Below are 22,207 nucleotides of genomic sequence, written 5' to 3' on the forward strand. Positions count from 1 at the left end.
ACATAGAATTCTCCAATTTCCGGTAATTTCCTCCCCCTCCCTTCCCCTATCCCTATTTCATTCTTCCCCCTCCCCCAACTGCCTATCACCTCCCTCATGGTTCCGCCTCCTTCTACCACCCATTGTGTTTTCCCCTATTCCTTCTTCACCTTTCCTGCCTATCCTCTCCCTGCTTCCCCTCCCCACCCCTTGATCTTTCCCTTTACTGGTTTTTCACCTGGAACCTACCAGCCTTCTCCTTCCCACCCTCCCCCTACCTTCATTATAGGGCCTCTGCCCCTTCCCTCTTCAGTCCTGATGAAGGGCTCCAGCCCGAAACATTGACTGATCGTTTCCACAGATGCTGCCTGACCTGCCGAGTTCCTCCAGCGTGTTGTGAGTGTTACTCCTCATCTCTGTTCTAAATGGATGTCTGCCTGAGGTTGTGTCCTCCAGCCTAAGACTCACCCACTATAGGAAACATTCTCTCTACATCGACACTAATTCTTTCAATATTCGATAGGTTTTAATGAGATTACCTCTCAATCTTCTACACACCAGCGAGTACAAGCCCAGAGCCAAACAATCCTCATACAGAAGTGCAAAAATCTTAAGCACATATACATAGCTAAGGTGCATAAGACTTTTACATTGTACTGCAAAATTTTACATATTGTAATGTACTGCTACAAAAAAAAAACAAATTTCATAATACGTGAGTGATGACAAACCTGATTCTGATATAGGTCTCTATTGTGGACTGAGAGTGGGCAGGGAAAGGGGAGGGAGCAGTAAGCACCAGAGAGATATTCTCCAATAATCAATAAACCAATTGTTTGGAATCAAATGACCTTGCCTGGTGTCTCAGGGCTGGGTGTGCCTGGACCCACGCTACCCCCTGCCCCTGGCACTTCTCTGCCACCTGTCCCACACCCCTCTCGCGGTGCTCCACCCTCATCATTCCAAACATCCTTTGCTCCTGCCAGATTTACAAACTCGCTCTCCTTGCCACGTTGACAAATATAGTACTGTGCAAAGGTCTTAGGTACCCTAGCTACAGCTGCAGGAAAATTGGTGAACTCTTTGCAAATACCTAGTTTTCTGCATTAATTACTCATAAAATATGGTCTGATCCTCATCTAAATCACAATAATAGACAAGCATAATCTGCCTAAAATAATAACACACAAACAATTGTACTTCTTCTTGTCAATAGTGAGTACATCATTTGAACAATCACAGTCTAAGTCCAAAAAAGTATGTGACTTTCTGGGGAATTCCTTCTACAAAAGCTCTTTGGAGTCAATGAGATGAGATTGGAGGTGTGGGTGCCCTGCCCTTTAAAAAAACACACTAAGTCAAGTTACTGACAGAGCCTGCTCTTCTCAAGAAAGATCTGTTTATGTGCACATGCCTTGATCAAAACAACTTTCAGATGACCTTAGAAGGATTGAAGATGTATGAAGCTGGAATAGGTTACTGTACTGTATAGCCTACAGTATAAGGGACTACTTTATGTTTTAGTAACACGTCATTGAATGCGCTATTAGGCACGTTTTGATCTGTATGTGTGTGCCGAGTTCGGTTTCTGCCAGTAAAGAACCATGAACTTTAGCTCCTGTCTCCAGTGTTGTGTAACCAGGCCACATACACAACAAATTGGCATGAGGTTGACAAACCTATATCTTATCGGAACACCGTGTTTCAGTTGACAACGACACTCGGAGGAAGAGCACAAGGAACAAGCCAAGGAGTGGGAGAAGGTGGCAGAGCAAGGCCACGAGTCGGAAAGGAAGCGGGAGCACAGCCGGGGTCGAGAACGTCGGGAAACCAAGAGGCACAGTCGGAGCCGCAGCACGTCCGAGATCACAGCTGGCGCTGACCTTCAGGGGCTGAGGGCCTGCCTGCCCCAGAAGGGAGATAAAAAGGAGCGTCACACACATCTAGGCAGAGTGCGCTTGTGGCGCTAGCAAAAAGGACATGTGAGTCAAAAAGAAAAATAAGGGGAGAACAGGGCTTAATTAACATAACAAAGATGGTGATGATCGGAACCATTACAGTATTTGATAGCGGCATTGAAGACTGGGCAACTTACATTGAAGGAGTGGAGTTATATTGTGAAGCTAACGGTGTTAAGGATGAAAAGAAAAGCCAGTGTCTTACTCAGTATTATGGGAGCAAAAACACACAGGCTGCTATGGAGCTTGTTAACCCCTGAAAAGCCAGCTGACAAAACATTCAAGCAAATAGTAGACGCTCTCCAACAGCATTTAAACCCCACACCACTGATCATTGCTGAAAGATTTAAATTTCACAATCGGAATCAGAGCAAAAATGAAAGCATTTCTGAATATTGTGCTGAATTGCGCAAATTATCAGAACATTGTCAATTTAGAGCTGGTCTACTGGACGCATTGGAGGACAGGTTAGTGTGTGACATGCACTGTGAAACCACACAGAAGAAGCTCTTGGGTGAAAAAAGACCTTACATTAGAGAAAGCGCTAAACATTGCACTATCAACAGAAACAGCAGCACGGGGTGCTTCCGAGATACAACAAAAATCTCTGAAATATGCCACTAATAAAATGTCGCTGAACAGGAGTGAAGGAAAGAAATGTTACCCTTGTGGGAACAGGTCACATGACCCTGATGACTGTTGGTTTAAAGACAAAGAATGCAGAAACTGTGGCAAACAAGGCCACACTGGCAGAGTATGCAAAGCTAGTCAACAGCAGAAAAAGGACAAAATACAGAGAAATAAGAAACCCCAGTAAGGAAAACACAACAATGTACACAAAATGGAAGAAAGCAGTTCTGATGAAAATGACTCAGACTAAAGTGAATTGTCTTGTCTGCAACTTCACAGCGTGAAAGAGACAGATGATCGAAGACTAATAAAGATCACTCCACAAGTGGCAGGCGTGAGATTGGAAATGGAGTTGGACACAGGCTCAGCTTTAACAGTGATCTTTGTACACGACGACAAATGACTGCTTTCTCACATACCTCTGAAACTAACTAAACTACTGCTAAAGACTTACACAGGACAGAAAGTGCATCCCAAAGGTAAAATTAAAGTGACAGTGACCTACTAAGACAAAACACAGCAGCTGAACCTCTATGTACTGAAAAATGGAGGACCACTGCTGCTGGGATGTGAATGGCTCAGGAAAATCCAGTTGGATTGGCACACCATCAAGGCACTAGATGCGTCAACAAAGGAGGGCAGCTCGGCGGGGAAGATGTCCACAGCTCTCCTCTCACCCATTGTTGACTATTACAACGACAAGGAGGAGCTAGACAGCATTGACAATGAGGACGAACACAGTATCCGTGGCCGCAACTCGGATGAAAATACAAAGGATGCAAGGGAGACAGATATTGCCAATAAGCAGGATGATGAAGACTACCTGGAAGTAAAACAACAGATGTACCAGAAGAAATTGACATCTCTCAAAAGACAGCTACAGCAGTTACAGGAAGGCACCTTGCAGGAGTATCAGAAAAGGATGAAGAAACTAGATCAACAATACAAGGAAAGAATACAAAATGCAGAGCTTTTTCTGCAACTGGAGACAGAACAAGTGGAAAGGAATTGTATTAAAGAGAAGAAAGCAGCAGTGAAGGAATTTGAAGATAAAAAGATTGAGTTAGAAGAAAAGAAAAAGATGATTGAGAATGAGAGGCTAACAATGGAACTCACAGCAGATTCTATGGAGGTAAAGCCAATAATGACTAGGAGACTAAGGTGGAGACCTAATAGCCCAAAGCTCTCAAAGGAAGGTCTCATAGCTCTACGCTTCTTTTTGGATTCAAGACCTAATCAGTTCCCCTCTACCACCACTCTGCTCCGCCTAGCGGAATTAGTCCTTACTCTTAATAATTTCTCCTTTGGCTCCTCCCACTTCCTCCAAACTAAAGGTGTAGCTATGGGCACCCGTATGGGTCCTAGCTATGCCTGCCTTTTTGTTGGGTTTGTAGAACAATCTATGTTCCGTGCCTATTCTGGTATCTGTCCCCCACTTTTCCTTCGCTACATCGACGACTGCATTGGCGCTGCTTCCTGCACGCATGCAGAACTCGTTGACTTTATTAACTTTGCCTCCAACTTTCACCCTGCCCTCAAGTTTACCTGGTCCATTTCCAACACCTGCCTCCCCTTTCTAGATCTTTCTGTCTCTGTCTCTGGAGACAGCTTATCCACTGATGTCTACTATAAACCTACTGACTCTCACAGCTATCTGGACTATTCCTCTTCTCACCCTGTCTCTTGCAAAAACGCCATCCCCTTCTCGCAATTCCTCCGTCTCCGCCGCATCTGCTCTCAGGATGAGGCTTTTCATTCTAGGACGAGAGAGATGTCTTCCTTTTTTAAAGACAGGGGCTTCCCTTCCTCCACTATCAACTCTGCTCTTAAACGCATCTCCCCCATTTCACGTACATCTGCTCTCACTCCATCCTCCCGCCACCCCACTAGGAATAGGGTTCCCCTGGTCCTCACCTACCACCCCACCAGCCTCCGGGTCCAACATATTATTCTCCGTAACTTCCGCCACCTCCAACGGGATCCCACCACTAAGCACATCTTTCCCTCCCCCCTCCTCTGCATTCTGCAGGGATTGCTCCCTACGCAACTCCCTTGTCCATTCGTCCCCCCCCATCCCTCCCCACTGATCTCCCTCCTGGCACTTATCCGTGTAAGCGGAACAAATGCTACACATGCCCTTACACTTCCTCCCTTACCACCATTCAGGGCCCCAAACAGTCCTTCCAGGTGAGGCAACACTTCACCTGTGAGTCGACTGGGGTGATATACTGCGTCCGGTGCTCCCGATGTGGCCTTTTATATATTGGCGAGACCCGACGCAGACTGGGAGACCGCTTCGCTGAAGATCTACGCTCTGTCCGCCAGAGAAAGCAGGATCTCCCAGTGGCCACACATTTTAATTCCACATCTCATTCCCATTCTGACATGTCTATCCACGGCCTCCTCTACTGTAAAGATGAAGCCACACTCAGGTTGGAGGAACAACACCTTATATTCTGTCTGGGTAGCCTCCAAACTGATGGCATGAACATCGACTTCTCTAACTTCCGCTAAGGCCCCACCTCCCCCTTGTACCCCATCTGTTACTTATTTTTATGCACACATTCTTTCTCTCACTCTCCTTTTTCCCTCTGAATATACCCCTCGTCCATCCTCTGGGTCCCCCCCCCTTGTCTTTCTTCCCAGACCTCCTGTCCCATGATCCTCTTGTATCCCCTTTTGCCAATCACCTGTCCAGCTCTTGGCTCCATCCCTCCCCCTCCTGTCTTCTCCTATCATTTTGGATCTCCCCCTCCCCCTCCAACTTTCAAATCCCTTACTCACTCTTCCTTCAGTTAGTCCCGACGAAGGGTCTCGGCCTGAAACATCGACTGCACCTCTTCCTACAGATGCTGCCTGGCCTGCTGCGTTCACCAGCAACTTTGATGTATGTTGCCTAATGGCCCTGTTCCAATTACAGACAAAAGACAAAAACCCGCACCTGTGCAGTTAGATTACTTGTTAACAGATAATGGAAGATCTACGAACTCTCAATAAGCTTAAATCTCCAAAAAGACCAGCATCTCCATCTTCTCCTGAGCATCTTCCCAGAACTCCTGCTGAATCACCAGCACAAAGATATGAAGCACGAATAGAAGATGGAAAGTTATATTATGAAAAGAGATGGTATCATAAAGGTCAAGCTATCTATTTGGAATCTAAGGAGAATATGAAGATTGGCTGTGTTGGAACAAGTGAGATATGGGTAAGGAAGACAAGTGATAGCACAAAGATGCGTATATATCTAGGACAGCTGGACAGAGCAGTCTTCATTATACGGAGGCGATCTGCTGCCTAGAACTCTTAGCAAGTTGGAGGCGCACATCTTCTTAACTCCCTGTGCTCAGAGGTCTACTTTTCATGACTTTTATATGGAAATCTGTATTAAAACAAACAAGTTTATTGACAGATGTTACCCGGAGAGGCAGAGAAGGCCCCCCCCCCCCCAGAGACGAGTTATAAATGGGTCTTAGACCAAAAGTAAATAAAAGGCTTGTTATAATTTGATATTATTACGTTACTTTGTTATAATTTGATATTATTAAGTTACTAACAAACAAATGGTAAGCGTTTGTCTGTTAAGGGTAAACATATTTGTTTAGCTTAGTGCCCCAGTAAAAAAACAGTTGATACATTATTCTCTCTCTTTCAATATTTTTATTAGTTTCTGCATAGAAGAATACAGAGTACAAAATATATAGAATAAGTCAAAAGAAAAAAAAATAAAATAGTACCAAATACATTGTATTAAAAACACAATTACAATCACAAAACCTTGTATTCATAAAAATAAAATCGTAATATTGAAATATAATAATTTTGTTATACAGGGAAAAAAAATCTAAACCCACTACCAAAGTCAGAGCTGTTAGGAAAACCAAGAAAAAAGGAAAAAACCTTATCATATAATAAAATATATTATTAGCCAGAATCTGTACTTTTACAACAAGTCAGAGGTTTTGAAAATAACTCAAAAATGGTCCCCACAATGTATAAAAGTCTTGGCTAGATTCAAAAACTGAACAACGGATCTTCTCTAAATTTAAGCATGACATAACATCATGTAACCATTGAGCATGAGTAGGCAGAACAGCATCCTTCCATTTAAACAAGAGCGCCCTCCTAGCTATAAGAGAGATAAAAGCCAAAATATGCAAATCAGGTGTCTCCAAAATAAAGTCTTTTCCTCCAACAATACCAAATAATGCGGTCAAAGGGTTAGGCTTAAAATTTACCTTGAAAAGTACCGAGAAAGTTCAGAATACTTCCTTCCAGTATTTTTCAAGGCATGGACATGTCCAAAACATGTGAATTAATGAAGCTTCTCCATTATTACAGCTATCACAGAAAGGAGATATATCTGTATAAAAACGAGATAGCTTATCTTTAGACATGTGAGCCCTATGAACCACTTTAAATTGTAAGAGGGAATGACGGGCACATAACGATGAAGTGTTAACCAATCTAAAACTTTAATTCCAAGTTTTCTCAGAGATTGAAGACTGTAAATCTTGTTCCCAAAGATTTTTAATTTTGTCTATAGGAACATTTCTCATTCCTAGCAACATACCATAAATATTGGATATTCAACCATTATAAAACGGTTTCAAATTAAAAATTACATCTAATAAGTCCTTATTGGAACTTATAGGGAATATATATAGTTGAGAACGCAGAATGTCTTTAATTTGTAAATAACAATAAAAGTGAATTTTGGGTAAACTATATTTAGCTGACATTTGCTCAAATGAAAGAAGACTTCCTCCAACAAACAAATCCTGGAAGCATTTAATACTCAATCTATCCCATTCTTTAAAAACTGAATCGGTCATCGAAGGTTTAAAAAAAAATAGTTAGAACAAGTGGGACTAGACAAAGAAAATCTCAATAGACCAAAATATTTCCTAAATTGTACCCAGATCCTCAAAGTATGTTTAACTACCAAATTTTCAATTAGTTTACTAAAGGATAAAGGGAGTGAGGATCCAAGAAGAGAAATAATAGAAAATATATTAACAGAGTTAGCTTCTAAAGAAACCCATATTGGACAGTCCTCACGGTTAATATAATGTGTCCAAAACATAAGATTTCGTATATTGACTGCCCAATAATAAAACCTAAAATCTGGTAAAGCTAAACCTCCATTCTTCGTAGATTTTTGAAGATGAACTTATTTAGTCGAGAATGTTTGGTTTTCCATATGTAAGCAGATATAATAGTCGAGAGAATCAAAAAAAGATTTAGGAATAAAAACAGGTAATGCCTGAAATATATTTAGGTAAAATATTCATTTTAATAGAGTTAATTCGGCCAATCAAGGATAATGAAAAAGGTGACCAGTTCGATAGTGTCCTTTTTACAAAATTCAGTAAGTTAAGAAAATTTTCATTAAATAGGTACTTATAATTCTTGGTAATTGCTACACCCAAGTAGGTAAATTGATTTCATACAATTTTAAAAAGAAGGTTAGTACTAATTGATAACAAATTATTCAGAGGAAAAAGTTCACTCTTATGTAAATTCAGTTTCTATCCTGAAAACTGGCTAAAACAAGAGAGTAGAGAAAGCACAGGAGATAATGAAGTCTCGACATTAGAAATAAAAAGCAACAGGTCATCAGCGTAAAGCAAAACTTTATGAACAATACCTCTCCTTAGAATACCAGTAATATCATTAGATTCTTGAAAAGCAATGGCTAAGGGTTCTAAAGCCAAGTCAAAGAGCAAAGGGCACAAGGGACTACCTTGTCTAGTTCCACATTGAAGTTTAAAAGGTTTGGAATACTGAAAATTGGTAAGGACCCTAGCAGAAGGAGATAGATAAAGTAATTTAATCCATTGAATAAAATCGGGCCCAAAATTAAATTTTTCTAAAGGTTTAAATAAATAATTCCATTCAACCCGATCAAAAGCCTTCTCAGCATCCAAAGAAATCACACATTCTGATATCTTCTTAGAAGGGTAATAAACAATGTTTAATAAATGACTAATATTAAAGTAGGAGTATTGATTTTTAATAATCCCATCTGATCATCAGAAATGATAGATGGTAAAATATTCTCAATTCTATGGGCCAGAACTTTAGATAGGATTTTAGTATCAACATTAAGTAAAGAGGTTGGTCTGTATGAAGAACATTCGGTTGGGTTCTTATTCTTTTTAAGAATACGCGAAATAGAAGCTTCATAAAAGGACTGCGGCAACCTGTCCAACTTAAAGGAGTCCGAAAAAACTGCATATAAATGAGGTATAAGCAGTGAGGAAAAAGCCTTATAAAATTCTGCAGAAAATCCATCAAGATCCAGAGCCTTCCCTGAGTGCAAGGAACGTACAGCCTCGGCAATTTCCTCATACGAAATAGGTTGATCCAACCGTTTTCGGTTATCAACAGAAAGAGTAGGAATGTTTAATTGGTCTAAAAAATTATTCATTACAGTGTTATCTTTGGGAGGGTCAGAACTATAAAGTTTAGAATAAAATTCTTTAAAAATATTGTTTATTTCTAAATGGTCAGTTGTCCTATCACCATTGGCTTTACAAATTTCTTTAATTTGCCGTTTAGCTATAAAGGTTTTTAATTGGTTAGCCAATAATTTACTTGCTTTGTCTCCGCGGATATAAAATTGATTTTTATCTTTTAAAAGTTGAGTTTCAATTGGATATGTTAAAAGATCATATTCAGTTTGAATTTCAAAATGCCTTTTAAATAAAGCAGGATCTGGAGCTTTTATCTTTAAATCTCCTCAAATGAACAGATCTTCCTCAAATAAACAGATCTTGGCATTTTAATTTAGCCTTGCTATCAGATAGCAGGATACTAAACAGTCAATCCATTGTTTATAAGAAATCCCAGGCTCCTACACACGAGCGAAACCATTCTTTAGAACCATCTTGCAGAGTGATTCTAAGACGAGCAGGATAACGAAGAGACAGCTTTACACTTTTGTTAAAAAGTTGTGACATAACCTCTTTGAATTTAGCATGCTCATTCATGACCTCAGGTGAAAAATCTTCGACAAACCTAATCTTCTGATCCTTGTAATCAATCATTCCTCTTCGACGAGATTCACAAATTAAATGTTCCTTTGTTTGAAATTCATGAAAACAAATTATAATTGATCTGGGTTTGGCTCCTGGAGGTGGTCTGGGCACGGGTGATCAATGAGCTCGATCGATCATAGGTGCAAACGGTAAGATTTTAGGAAATAATTGTACCAAAAAGCTTGCAAAGAATTCAGTAGGCTGATCACCTTCCGTTAACTCTTCAAGACCCAGAATTTGGAGGTTATTTCTTCTACTTCTGTTTTTTAAATCAATAATCTTCTGTCTTAATTTCTCATTAGATTTAGATTGCTTTTCAGAGCTTTTGCAGGTCATCCATTCTTGCATCCAAAATCGTCAAGAGTTTCTTCATTCTCCTCAATTCATTTACCATGCTCAGTTAAGGTTTTTTTAATAGAATCCAATTTTGAGTCCATTAGCTTAAATTCAGATCTAAGTTGTTGGAACTCGTCAGAAGATACTTTTCTGCGTTTTCAAAGCAAATCCATTATAGAATCCAAGGATGCAGGAGCATCTTTTTTTTTTTTTTAGAACTTTTGGCACCCCTCATAGTAAAAAATATCACGTTTAAAAGTGAGGTTTCAAATCAGATCGGAAACAGTAAAGTAAGTGAGATAGGAGCGACTGCTAGAAGCTGTTACTCCATTCACAACCAGGAGTGTAAAGGGGAGGAGTGTACCATATAGCCTACAGTATAATAAGGGACTACTTTATGTTTTAGTAACATGTCGTTGAATGAGCTATTAGGTGCATATTGAGCATGCGCTATTAGGCACGTATTGATCTGTACGTGTGTGCCGAGTTCAGTTCCTGCCAGTAAAGAACCATGAACCTTAGCTCCCGTCTCCAGCGTTTTTATTAATAGCATTGTTGTGTAACTTGGCCACATACACAACAGCTACAAAAGTATTTCTAAGACCTTACAAGTTCATCAGTCCACAGTACGAGAAATTGTCTACAAATTCAGTAGTACTGTTTCTACTCTCTCTGGGAGTGGGCATCACACCAAGAGCACAGTGTGTAATGCTGAAGAAGGTGAAAAAGAACCCGAGGGTAACAGCAAAAAACCTGCAGGAATCTCTAGAACTAGCTGAAGTCTCTGTTCATGTGTCCACTATTAAGAAAAACACTGAACAATAATGGTATTCATGAAAGGGCATCATGGAGAAAACCACTGATCCAAAAAAAAAACACTGCTACATATCTCAAGTCTGCAGAAGACTGTCTGGTTGTTCCACAGCACTACTGGGACAATGTTGTGTGGACAGATGAAACAAAAGTTGAACTTTCTGGCAGAAATGCACACTGCTATGTTTGGAGAAAAAAGGGTACTGCACACCAACACCAACGCCTCATCCCAAGTGTGAAGCGTGGTGGAAGGAGCATCATGGTTTGGGGCTGCTTTGCTGCCTCAGAGCTGGACAGCTTGCAGTCGTTGAGGGAACAATGAATTCAAAATTGTATCAAGAAATTTTACAGGAGTATGTCAGGGTAGTGGTCCGTCACCTGAAGCCTAATAGAAGTTGGATAATGCACCAAGACAACAACCTGAAGCACAAGAGTAAATCAACAACAAGAATGGTTTAAAAAGAAGAAAATTTGTGTTTTGGAATGGCCAAGTCTGAGTCCAGACCTTAACCCAATTGAGATGCTGTGGCATGACCTGAAGAGGGCTGCTCATGCAAGGTATCCCAGAAATATTGATGAACTGAAACAGTTTTATATGGAGGAATGGTCTAAAATTCCTCTTCACCATTGTGCAAATCTAATCAGCAGCTACAGGAAACGTTTGGTGGAGGTTATCGCTGCTAAAGGAGATTCCACCAGTATCAAATACAAGGGTTCACATACTTTTTCCAGCCTGAACTGTGAATGAGTAAACAATATGTTCAACAAAGACATGAAAAGGACAATTGTTTGTGTGATATGAGTTTAGGCAGATTGTGCTTGTCTGTTACTGTGACTTAGATGAAGATCAGGCCATATTTTATGAGTAATTAAAGCAGAAAACCAGGTAATTGCAAAGGGTTCACAAACTTTTTCTTGCAACTGTATATGTGCCTAAGGCTTTTGCACTGTACTGTATGCATGTTAACCCTTTCATTTCCGGAATTATTCTTGTGAACTTCCTCTGGACCCTCTCCAATGCCCCTTTTAGATAAGGGACCCAAAACTGTTCACAATACTCCAAGTGCAGTCTAACCAATGCCTTATAAAGACTCAGCATTACATCCTTGCTCCTGTATTCTAGTTCTCTCAAAACGAATGCTAACATTGCATTTGCCTTCCTTAGCAACAACTCAACCTGCAAGATAACCTTTAGGGAATTCTGCAAAAGGACTCCCAAGACCTTTTGCACCTTTGACTTTTGAGCTTTCTCCCTGTTTAGAGAATAGTCTATGCCTTTAATCCTTCTATCAAAGGGTACAACCATAAACTTCCCTACACCACATTCCATCTGCAACTTTTCCCAGTCTGTCCAAGTCCTTCTGCAGACTCCCTGCTTCTTCAACAGTACCTGCTCCTCCACCTATCATTGTACCATCTTCAAACTTGGCCACAAAGCCATCAATTCCATTCTCCAAATCACTGACATATAACGTGAAAAGAAGTTGTCCCAATACCTACCCCTACTTGTCCCTTTTATTCTGACTCTTTGCATCCTGCCAGTCCGCTAATCTTCTATCCACGATGGTAACTTTCTTATAATACCTTGGGCTTTTATCATGTTAAGCAGCCTCATATATGGCACCTTTTCAAAGATCTTCTGAAAATCCAAATAAACAACATCCACTGACTCTCCTTTGTCTATCCTACCTGTTATTTCCCCAAAGAATTCCAATAGATTTGTCAGGCAAGCCTTCCCTTTAAGGAAACTTATGCTGACCTTGGCCTACTTTGTCATGTACCTCGAAGTATCCTGAAATTCCATCCTTAATAATGGACTCCAACATATTCCCAACCACTGAAGTCAAGCTATCTGGCCTATAATTTGTTTTCTTCTGCCTCCCTCCCTTCTTAAAGAATTTCCAGTCCTTTGGATCCATTCCAAAATCTGATGATTCTTGAAAGATCATTACTAATGCCTCCACAATCTCTTCAGCTACTTCTTTCAGAACCCTGGTGGGTAGTCCAACTGGTCCAGGCGACTTACCTACCTTCATACCTCACAGCTTCCCAAGCACCTTCTCCTAAGTAATAGCAACCACACTCACTTCTGCCTTCCAATACTCTTGAATTTCTGACATACTAATATTGTCAACCACGGTGAAGACTGATGCAAAATACTTGTTCTGGATTTGCTCTGTGGAGGCAATCTGGAGACAACAATTTTCAGAATAATGTTTCATCCATGATACTTGAAGGTTCTGGGCAGTGTTTATATGAATGGAGAATGCTCCTTACATTACTTCTTCATCACATGATAACTGTACAATAGCAAACAAAGGAGAATGTTCTGCCTAGGGTGCTTATATTCAGGGTGCTTATATTCAGAGTGCCACTCACCAACAATAACAAAATTGAAGATGCATGTGCACATCTCCTCTGACATTTCAGATTATGGGGCAATTTCTCACTGAAAAGAGAGATGCTAAATCACAGCCTTCGAATATTGTTTTCAATGCTGTCCCAAAGACTCCAAGATGTCAATGAAAATAAAGTAATATGTAGCTGTTTAGCTCACACAAGTTTCAGCAAGGTATTCCCAAACTGTAGACAGAGAAATCTGAAGATTTCTGATCTATTGTAATGATGAAGTATTCGCATTAATTGTTACAATCTTTCAAAAGCAAAAAAAAACAAAATTCCTTCCTGCCATTTAGGGCACCACCTTGTGTTGGCATTTAAAATGACACTTACTCACTTTCACAACAAAGAGTTCTGGATTTCCTGGGAAATACTTGCATTGTTTAAAATGGAACAATTTATGTAATTGGAGCTACAGCTGCATCACCTTCAGCTGATGTGGGAGAATGAGGGGGTAATAGATAGGAACTACAGGCAGATAGGAGACAGTTAACTAGGTAGCTGTCAGGAGATGGAATGAGAATGGGCAGCCAGTGCAGAGTACCCCTATGGCCATTCCCCTCAATAATAAGTATACCACTCGGCATGCTGCTAAGGGGTTCTTATGGTCTCCTAGGTTTTTAAAACAAACTACTTGCAGGGCACATTGGCACTATATAGGGGTGGGAACCGGAGTGAAGGGACTCAGGAAAGGACGGATGGTAAAAAAGTAAAGATAGCGTGCAGTCAAATTGTCAGGAAGGGCAAGCAAATGATGGGACTTAGTTGCAGCCAACAGGCTGAGTATCAAATCATTAGGGATGCAGAATCAGAAAGGACAGCAAATACGGTACTCAAAATGTTTTATCTAAATGCACATAGTATATGAAATAAGGTGGATGATCTTGTTGCAATATTACAGATTACCAGGTAATCACTGAATCATAGCTGAAGGATGGTTATAGTTGGAAGCTAAATGTCCAAGGTTACATGTTATATCGGAGGGATAGAAAGGTAGGCAGAGGGGGTGGTTTGGCTCTACTGGTAAAGAATGGCATCAAATCAGTAGAAAGATGTGACATAGGATCGGAAGATGTAGAATCCTTGTGGGTTGAGTAAGAAACCGCAAGGGTAAAAGAATATTGATGGTAGTTATATACAGGCCTCTCAACAGTGGCTCAGAGGTGGACCACAGGTTACAACAGGAAATAGAAAAGGCAAGTCAAAAGGGCAATGTTATGGTGGTCATGGGAGATTTTAACATGCAGGTGAATTGGGAAAATCAAGTTGGTAATGGATCTCGAGAGTGAGTTTTTTTGAATGCCTAAGAGATGGCTTTTTAGAGTAGTATGTTCTTGAGGATCAGCTATATTGGATTGGGTGTTATGTAATGAACCGGAGGCGGTTAGGAAGCTTAAGGTAAAAGAACCCTTAGGAACCAGTGATCACAATATGATTCTGTTCAACTTGAAATTTCATAGGGAGAAAGTAAAGTCTGACGTAGCAGTATTTCAGTGGAGTAAGGGAAATTACAGTGGTATGAGAGAGGAGTTGGCCAAAGTAAATTGGAAGGAGTAAATTGGCAGGGACGTCAGCAGAGCAGCAATGGTGTGCATTTCTGGGGAAAGTGAGGAAGCTGCAGGACATGTGAATTCTAAAAATGAGGAAATACTCAAATGGTAAAATAGTACAACCATGACTGACAAGGGAAGTCAAAGCTAATGTAAAAACAAAAGAAAAGGAATACAACAAAGCAAAAATTAATGGGAAGACAGAAGATTGGGAAGTTTTTAAAAACCTACAGAGAACAACTAAAAAAGTCATTAGAAGGGAAAAGATGAAATATGAAAGTAAGCTAGTGAATAATATTAAAGTGGATAATAAAAGTTTTTTCAAGTATGTTAAAAATAAAAGAGAAACGAGAGTGGATATAGGGCTACGAGAAAACAAGGCAGGAGAAATAAAAATGGGGGACAAGGAGATGGCTGATGAACTAAGTGAGTATTTTGTGTCAGTCTTCACTGTGGAAGACACTAGCAGTGTGCCTGATATCGTCGTGTGTGAAGGAAGAGAAATAGGTGCAGTTACTGTCACAAGAGAGAAGGTGTTCAAAAAGCTGAAAGACCTAAAGGTACACAAGTCATCTGGACCAGAGGAACTGTAGCCTAGGGTTCTGAAAGAGGTAGCATTAGAGATGGTGGTGGCATTAGAAATGATCTTTCAAAAATCACTGGACTCTGGTAGAGTAACTCCACTCTTTAAGAAAGGAGGAAGGAAGCAAAAAGGAACTTATAGACCAGTTATCCTGACCTCAGAGGTTAGGAAGATGTTAGAGTCAATTGTTAAGGATGAGGTGATGGAGTACTTGGTGACACAGGACAAGATGGTACAAAGACAGCATGGTTTCCTTCAGGGAAAATCCTGCCTGACGAACCTCTACATTACAAATAGGATAGAAAAAAGGGATGCAGTGGGTGTTGTATATTCAGATTTTCAGAAGGCCTCTGACAAGGTGCCCATGGTAATTCAGGAAAGTTACTGGTATGGCTAGAGCACTGGCTGATTGATAGGAGGCAGTGAGTGGGAATAAAAGGGTTCTTTTCTGGTTGGCTGCCAGTGACTAGTGGTGTTCCACAGGGACTGGTGTTGGGACCACTTCTTTTTATGCTGTATATAAGTGATTTAGATTATGGAACAGATGGCTTTGTTGCCAAGTTTGCAATGATACGAAGATTGGTGGAGGGGCAGGAAGTGTTGAGGAAATAGGTAGGATGCAGAAGGACTTAGACAGATTAGGAGAATGGGCAAGAAAGTGGCAAATGAAATACAATGTTGAAAAATGCATGGTCATGCACTTTGGTAGTAGAAATGAATGTGTGGAATATTTTTTAAACGGGAGAAGTCCAGGAATCTGAGAGGCAGAGGGACTTGGGAGTCCTTGTGCAGAACACTCCGAAGGTTAACTTGCAGGTTGAGTCGATGGTGAGGAAGGCAAATGCCATGTTAACAACAGGTCTAGAATACAAGAGCAAGGATGTGATGCTGAGGTTTTATAAGGCACTGGTAAGAGTATTGTGAACAGTTTTGGGCCCCTCACCTTGGTAAAGATGTGCTGGCATCGAGGGGGTCCAGAGGAGGCTCACAAGGACGATTCCAGGAATGAAAGAATTATCATATGAGGAATGTTTGATGGTTCTCGGTCTGTACTCACTAGAATTCAGAAGGATGGCGGGGTGGGGGAGACGGGACTCATTGAAACTTTTCGAATGTTGATTGTTGAAAGGCCTGAACAGAGTGGATGTGGAAAGGATGTTTCCCATGGTGGGAGAGTCTAGGACAAGAGGGCACAGCTTCAGGATAAAGGGGCATCCTTTTGGCTTTGAAAGGCTAAAATTTCTTTAGCCAAAGGATGGTGAATTTATGGAATTTGTTGCCACATGCATCTGTGGAGGCCAGGTCATTGGGTGTATTTAAGGTAGAGATTGATAGGTTCTTGACTGGACATGGAATCAAAGTTTACGGGGAGAAGGCTGGGAACTGGGGTTGAGTAGGAGATAGAAAAAAAGGATCAGCCATAATTAAATGGTGGAGCAGACTCGATGGGCCAGATGGCCTAATTCTGCTCCTATGTCTTATGGTCTTATAAGAAGAATTATAATTTCATCACAAATATCTACCTTCAATGAGAGATATAAACCAACACTTTCCAGGGTATGGTTATATGGTGACTTTTATTCTGGCAGCACTATAGAGCAGGAACAGGTTGAGACAGTTGTTAGAGGATCTTTGTTTGGCAAATGCAAAGTTCAATGCCCATGCTCTTGCTTGTTTCAGTAAATGAGTTTGCAATGAAGTTCAACTTCCAAATTGCAGGATCAAGCATCTGCTAACTACATAGCGATGACTGAATTTGTGGTGACATTGATTTCACAGTAAGTGCAATGCGTGATGAACAAGACGTATACATTAGAAGGCATCCATCCACCTGGGTGATGACAGTCAAAGTAATGGAAAAGATGACAAGAATGCCATCCTTTGGCACACATGATAGGTGATGGGGTAAAGAAAGTTAACTTCTACATAGTCCTCCTACTGACTAAATGCACGGAATATTGTCTTGTCATAATCAAAACCCTGCTTTTCCATTCAACACAAATGAGATCCAGGCACTGGCATGTATAAAAGAATATCATTATCCATGAGAAACATCACCCAGGTCATGACAGATACTGTTGTCTCCTTAGATTGACTAGCACCTAATTTGTTGGGTTATCTCTATTAGCCTGACCACAAAACAAATGCAACAGCAGAAATTTTGTTACAAGAAAAACAACTTTGAAGGTCTCAAGGGCCCTGTAAAGATAGCTCTTCTCAAACAGCGATTCACATAGAACCGGAGAATTAGAAACCAAAAGGAGCTGCTCTGAAATTCACAATGTCTAGACATTGACACCTCCACTAGAAACCACCAGGACTGGTTCAATGACAATGACCATGAAGATACTCACATGCTCCAAAACTTAATTAGGTGACAAGCTACTATCCACGGCCATCAGCTACATGTATTTAAAGCATCCCTTGGTTGCTCCATCTCATTAATATTACTGCCATTTAAGTGTAGGTAAAGTATCAAACTGACATCTTCTCTTAATGCAATAACTGTACAAATGCAGAAGATTGCATCTTTGCTGAACCTTTGATATAATTACTTTAAAAGGGGGTGATTCTCTTAGTGTGAACCTTTCCTGTAACTTTATCAACATTCTTTACTTTAACCACCATCCCAGTTTCTTGAGGTATTGAGCCTTTGCTGGTATATTAGAGAAAATCTATGTTCTACACTGAATCCTGAGATACATAGTAAATAGGACATGATTTAATTTTGTCCACAAGTAAAAATAAAGCATATCCAATACCAACTAAATGTGAAAAAACTGACCAACTTTCCCTTCAATCCAACATCATGCATCATCTAGTGATCAATTAATTCAGCAAAGAAAAGGAACTCAGCCAAAGATCCTAGTTTGTACTTAACCCATAAATTTCCTTAGTCATCACAGGACACTAGTTTAGTTTTAGTGTGTGAAATTAACAGAATAGAAAAATGCATCGTAGTTCACAAGAACCAATGTGAAGTCAGTTAACTATTTTACTTATTACTTAACCTACTGCAATGATGTAATAAATGTAGTCATATCGAAGGCTGGTATCCTCTCTATTAATTGCCGTTCGATGTATTTCTCTAACAAATCGACCTAAGGAGAAAAGGCATCATTATTTATCTTATAGAGGTAAAAACTAAAAAAATTTGATACCATGTGGGTGGAAACTGACAACTTATGACTTGCAGCCTGAACGTGAACCCTCATTAAGTAGTTAAAGATATCACTGTTCAGCACATTCACAGATAATGGAACAAGAAATCATTGCTTTGAAAAACAATACACAAAAGGTACTATTAAAAACAGATAATTATGGTTGAGAATTCAATTGGCTTTCAAGTTGCACTCGTTCATTTTAAACATCTATTTTATTAACTATCTGTCAATTCATAGAAATATACAGCACAGACCAGGCCTTCATGGTCACCTTGCTCATGCTGACTGTAGGCCTGAATTCCTCTACTCTTTTCCTATCCAAGTACCAAGTTTCAGTTTTAAAGTCCCCATTGCCAAGTCATCTTTATTACAGTACTTAAATAAAAAGAACTATATAATAACAATGTGGGATGTGGGATTTATTAGAATGCTTCAGAAAATTCTAATTGTAGCCTACAGCAGCCCAAAACCCATAAACTTTGAGGTTGCTAGGATACTTAAAAATAAACAAGGTAGAGACTCACATATTCTTGGAAAATTGATGTGTAACTGAGCTTGTTTTCTTCAGTATTCTCAAACTCTAAGTAGTATTTGTCCATAAAATGTCGCTGTAGCACTTGAAATTCTTCACCTGAATGAAGATTAAGGAAGTAGAAATAACATTTTGCAGCGTTTTTCATTTATCAATTGTGCTTTGATAAATTGTTCAGTTTTTACTTCATGAATTTCTATATCTTTGCTTAATGAGTCATGATTGGTTTATGAACGACATGAGGGCCATTAACTTTAGTTTGGGCATTGGCATTTTAAGTTTCTTAGTAAAATTTCAAAAGATACCAACCTTGCTAAGATCATTTGGATGTAGGAGACCTTAATGAGTTTGATTAACAATTCATGAGCAGCATGCATTTTGAGTACCATCAATCAGAATGTTAAAATTTTAAGAAAGGAAAAAGTAGACAGAGGGAAAAATAAGAAACAAAATAAAATTGATTTTCCCCCACAATATTTAAATATAGCAGCTTTATACTATTCACTGTTTTTGAACAAGTTTCTCAGCTATTACAAAGCATTTGACAGAGTTGGGCAATTTGAACATCAAATTCCTGATTCACAATATAATCAGAGAATTTGCCTTCCAATTGCCATTTTGTATTTGTTGTACTTATTTCAGTAAGGCAGGCGTCTTTCACAAGACCACCATTTAATGCCAATCCCTAACTGTCCTTTAGTAAGTGATAACAAAACCTTATTGAACCACTAGTTTGGGTGAAGACACTCCCATGGTGTATCAGATAGAAAATCTGAGGATTTTTAGCCAGTGAAAGTGAAGAGAACCAATACAAATCTAAATAAGGCTAATATGTGACTTTAAGAGGGATTTGCAGATTAGAGGAGCTGTAGGAGTGCATGAGTAAATGTTGCACAATGCAACCATGCTACCCTTGTGGAAATAGTGAATGCTTACAGTAGTGGAGGGGTGTAATAACTTGCAGGTAAGGAAAAATGTTATGGCTACAAACTTAAACTGCGGGACAGCCTAGAACTACAGTGATATGCCAAACTAATACAAATGTAAGGAGATAAATATATCATACTGTACTGTGCAAAAATCCTAGTTACCCTAGATTTTTAAATACAAATTTTGTTTTAGATGTTCATTTTAATATTCTGCAATAGTGTCAGTAGAAAAGAGGAACTTTCGATTTCTATACATTCATTTTCCAAACAATTAAAGGTGACAGAGAAATTTTTGTATTTTGTTAAAGAAAGTAACATATTCAGTAATAGCAAACAACAGGAATTCTGCAGATGCTGGAAATTCAAGCAACACACATCAAAGTTGCTGGTGAACGCAGCAGGCCAGGCAGCATCTGTAGGAAGAGGTGCAGTCGACGTTTCAGGCCGAGACCCTCACGAAGGGTCTCAGCCTGAAACGTCGACTGCACCTCTTCCTACAGATGCTGCCTGGCCTGCTGCGTTCACCAGCAACTTTGATATTCAGTAATAGACCATTTTTCAAATAAAAACTTGATTAGTTTGTAGGTATATAGCCCAGTGCATGATTAAACAAAGATGAAAACAGCTGCTAATGATTAGTGACCTAATGAGTTGAATGAACTAAACTGATTAACTGAAACAAAAACTGATGTAGAAGGAATCAAACTGGGTAAAGCATAATCAAACTAAAAGGTGAGGGTGCGGCAGACATGACAGTTTAATCTTCAGATCATCAATTCTTACACCATGGGAAGAGTGAGCATAGCACCAAGGCACAAGGTAGTCATTCTACATCAACAAGATCTCTTCCTAGCAGAAAATTTATAGCAGATAGGAGTTTCAAGATGTGCGGTCCAAGATCTTCTTAAGAAGAATAAAGAAACAGGCAAAGTTGTGATTGACCACAGAAAATGAGTGCAGCAGATGAGAGAGACACCAAACTAACGTCCCTGCTAAATTGGAAGTCGTCCAGCACTGTTATCAGCTCTGAACTTTCAGAAACCACTGGAACCCAAGTACACCCTTTCTACAGTCGGGAGAAATCTTGTCAGAAGTGGTCTTCATTGAAGACTTGCTGCCAAAACATTATTCCTCTTAAGTAGAAAATAAGACACACTTATGCACAAAAACACAAGGACTGGGGTGCTGAACAATGGCAACAAATGCTCTCTGGACTGACAAGTCAATTTTTGGCTCAAGCAGAAGGCAATTTGTCCGTAGGAGAGCTGGAGAGCGCTACGTGGATGAATGTCTGGAACCAACAGTGCAGCACAGCAGAAGTTCCCTAACAAGTTTGGGGCTGCAATTCTACAAATGGAGTTGGTGATCTGGTTAGTGCTGAGAAGTTCAAGCAGATTCTCATCCATCACGCAATACCATCAGGGAGGTGTCTGATTGGTCCCAACTTCATTCTACAGCAGGACAATGACCCCAAACACACAGCCAAGGTCATGAAGAACAAGGAGTTCTACAGCAGATGGTACTACCTCCACAGAGACCTGATGTCAACATAGTTGAAGTTATGTGGGACTACCTAGAGAGACAGAAGCAAGTGAGACTGCCAAAGTTTACAGAAGAACTATGGAAAGTTCTCCAAGATGCTTGGAAAAAACCAATCGGCCCATTTTCTTATAAAACTGTACGACAATCTACCTAAGAGAATGAGTTTTAAAGGCAAAGGGTAATCACAATAAATATCGATTTGATTTGTAACTGTCTCAGAGACATGCTTCATTGAGATTTTTTAAATATGTTTTTGTCATAAATTCATGATTATTTTATCAACTTAAAGTATTTTATGTAAGATTTTGTTTAGAGTTTAATGGGCCACATGACCAGAGTGTAATGGGTCACATAATCAGAGTTTAATAAGAGCATGACTGTGTCATTATGGGTCAGAACCAACATGGAGGCAGAGGAAGACACATGGCTCTAAAATAGCCTCATTCTGCATGTGGTCCAAGAGGTGCACACGGTAATTGTTTTTTTTATTTGTTTTATATAATGTTGTTGATGTGCCTTTACATGGACAGTGTGATATGTTTTTAGTGACTTTATTTGATTTCAGCACACTTTTGTTGTGCTGACATGTTTTGGGGCCGTTTATTGGCGAACACTAGCTTGAGAGACTTTAAAAGACAGATGTATGTTTCAAACTTTTTATGCCTTTTATTTTCTTGTAGTTTTCACTATGTCTACTGAAGAGAGAGAGAGAGAGAGAGAGAGAGAGAGAGAGAGAGAGAGAGAGAGAGAG

At 39.8% G+C, this 22,207-nt stretch overlaps 1 protein-coding gene across 4 annotated transcripts in view; it reads right to left on the reverse strand.

Annotated features, from left to right (window-relative positions):
• The window catches only part of arl2bp (ADP-ribosylation factor-like 2 binding protein), a 45,813-nt gene that overhangs the window by 9,356 nt on the left and 14,250 nt on the right, over nt 1-22,207 (reverse strand). For all 4 annotated transcript variants that reach the window (XM_072279456.1, XM_072279457.1, XM_072279455.1 and 1 more), the window contains 2 exons: nt 18,978-19,084; nt 18,305-18,390 (listed from right to left, as the gene is read on the reverse strand). In XM_072279456.1, coding sequence (XP_072135557.1) covers nt 18,305-18,390; nt 18,978-19,084 — 193 coding nt within the window. The remainder of the gene's footprint in view (nt 1-18,304; nt 18,391-18,977; nt 19,085-22,207) is intronic.

Source organism: Mobula birostris, chromosome 15, assembly GCF_030028105.1.
Source record: "Mobula birostris isolate sMobBir1 chromosome 15, sMobBir1.hap1, whole genome shotgun sequence".
NCBI classification, from domain to species: Eukaryota; Metazoa; Chordata; class Chondrichthyes; order Myliobatiformes; family Myliobatidae; genus Mobula; species Mobula birostris.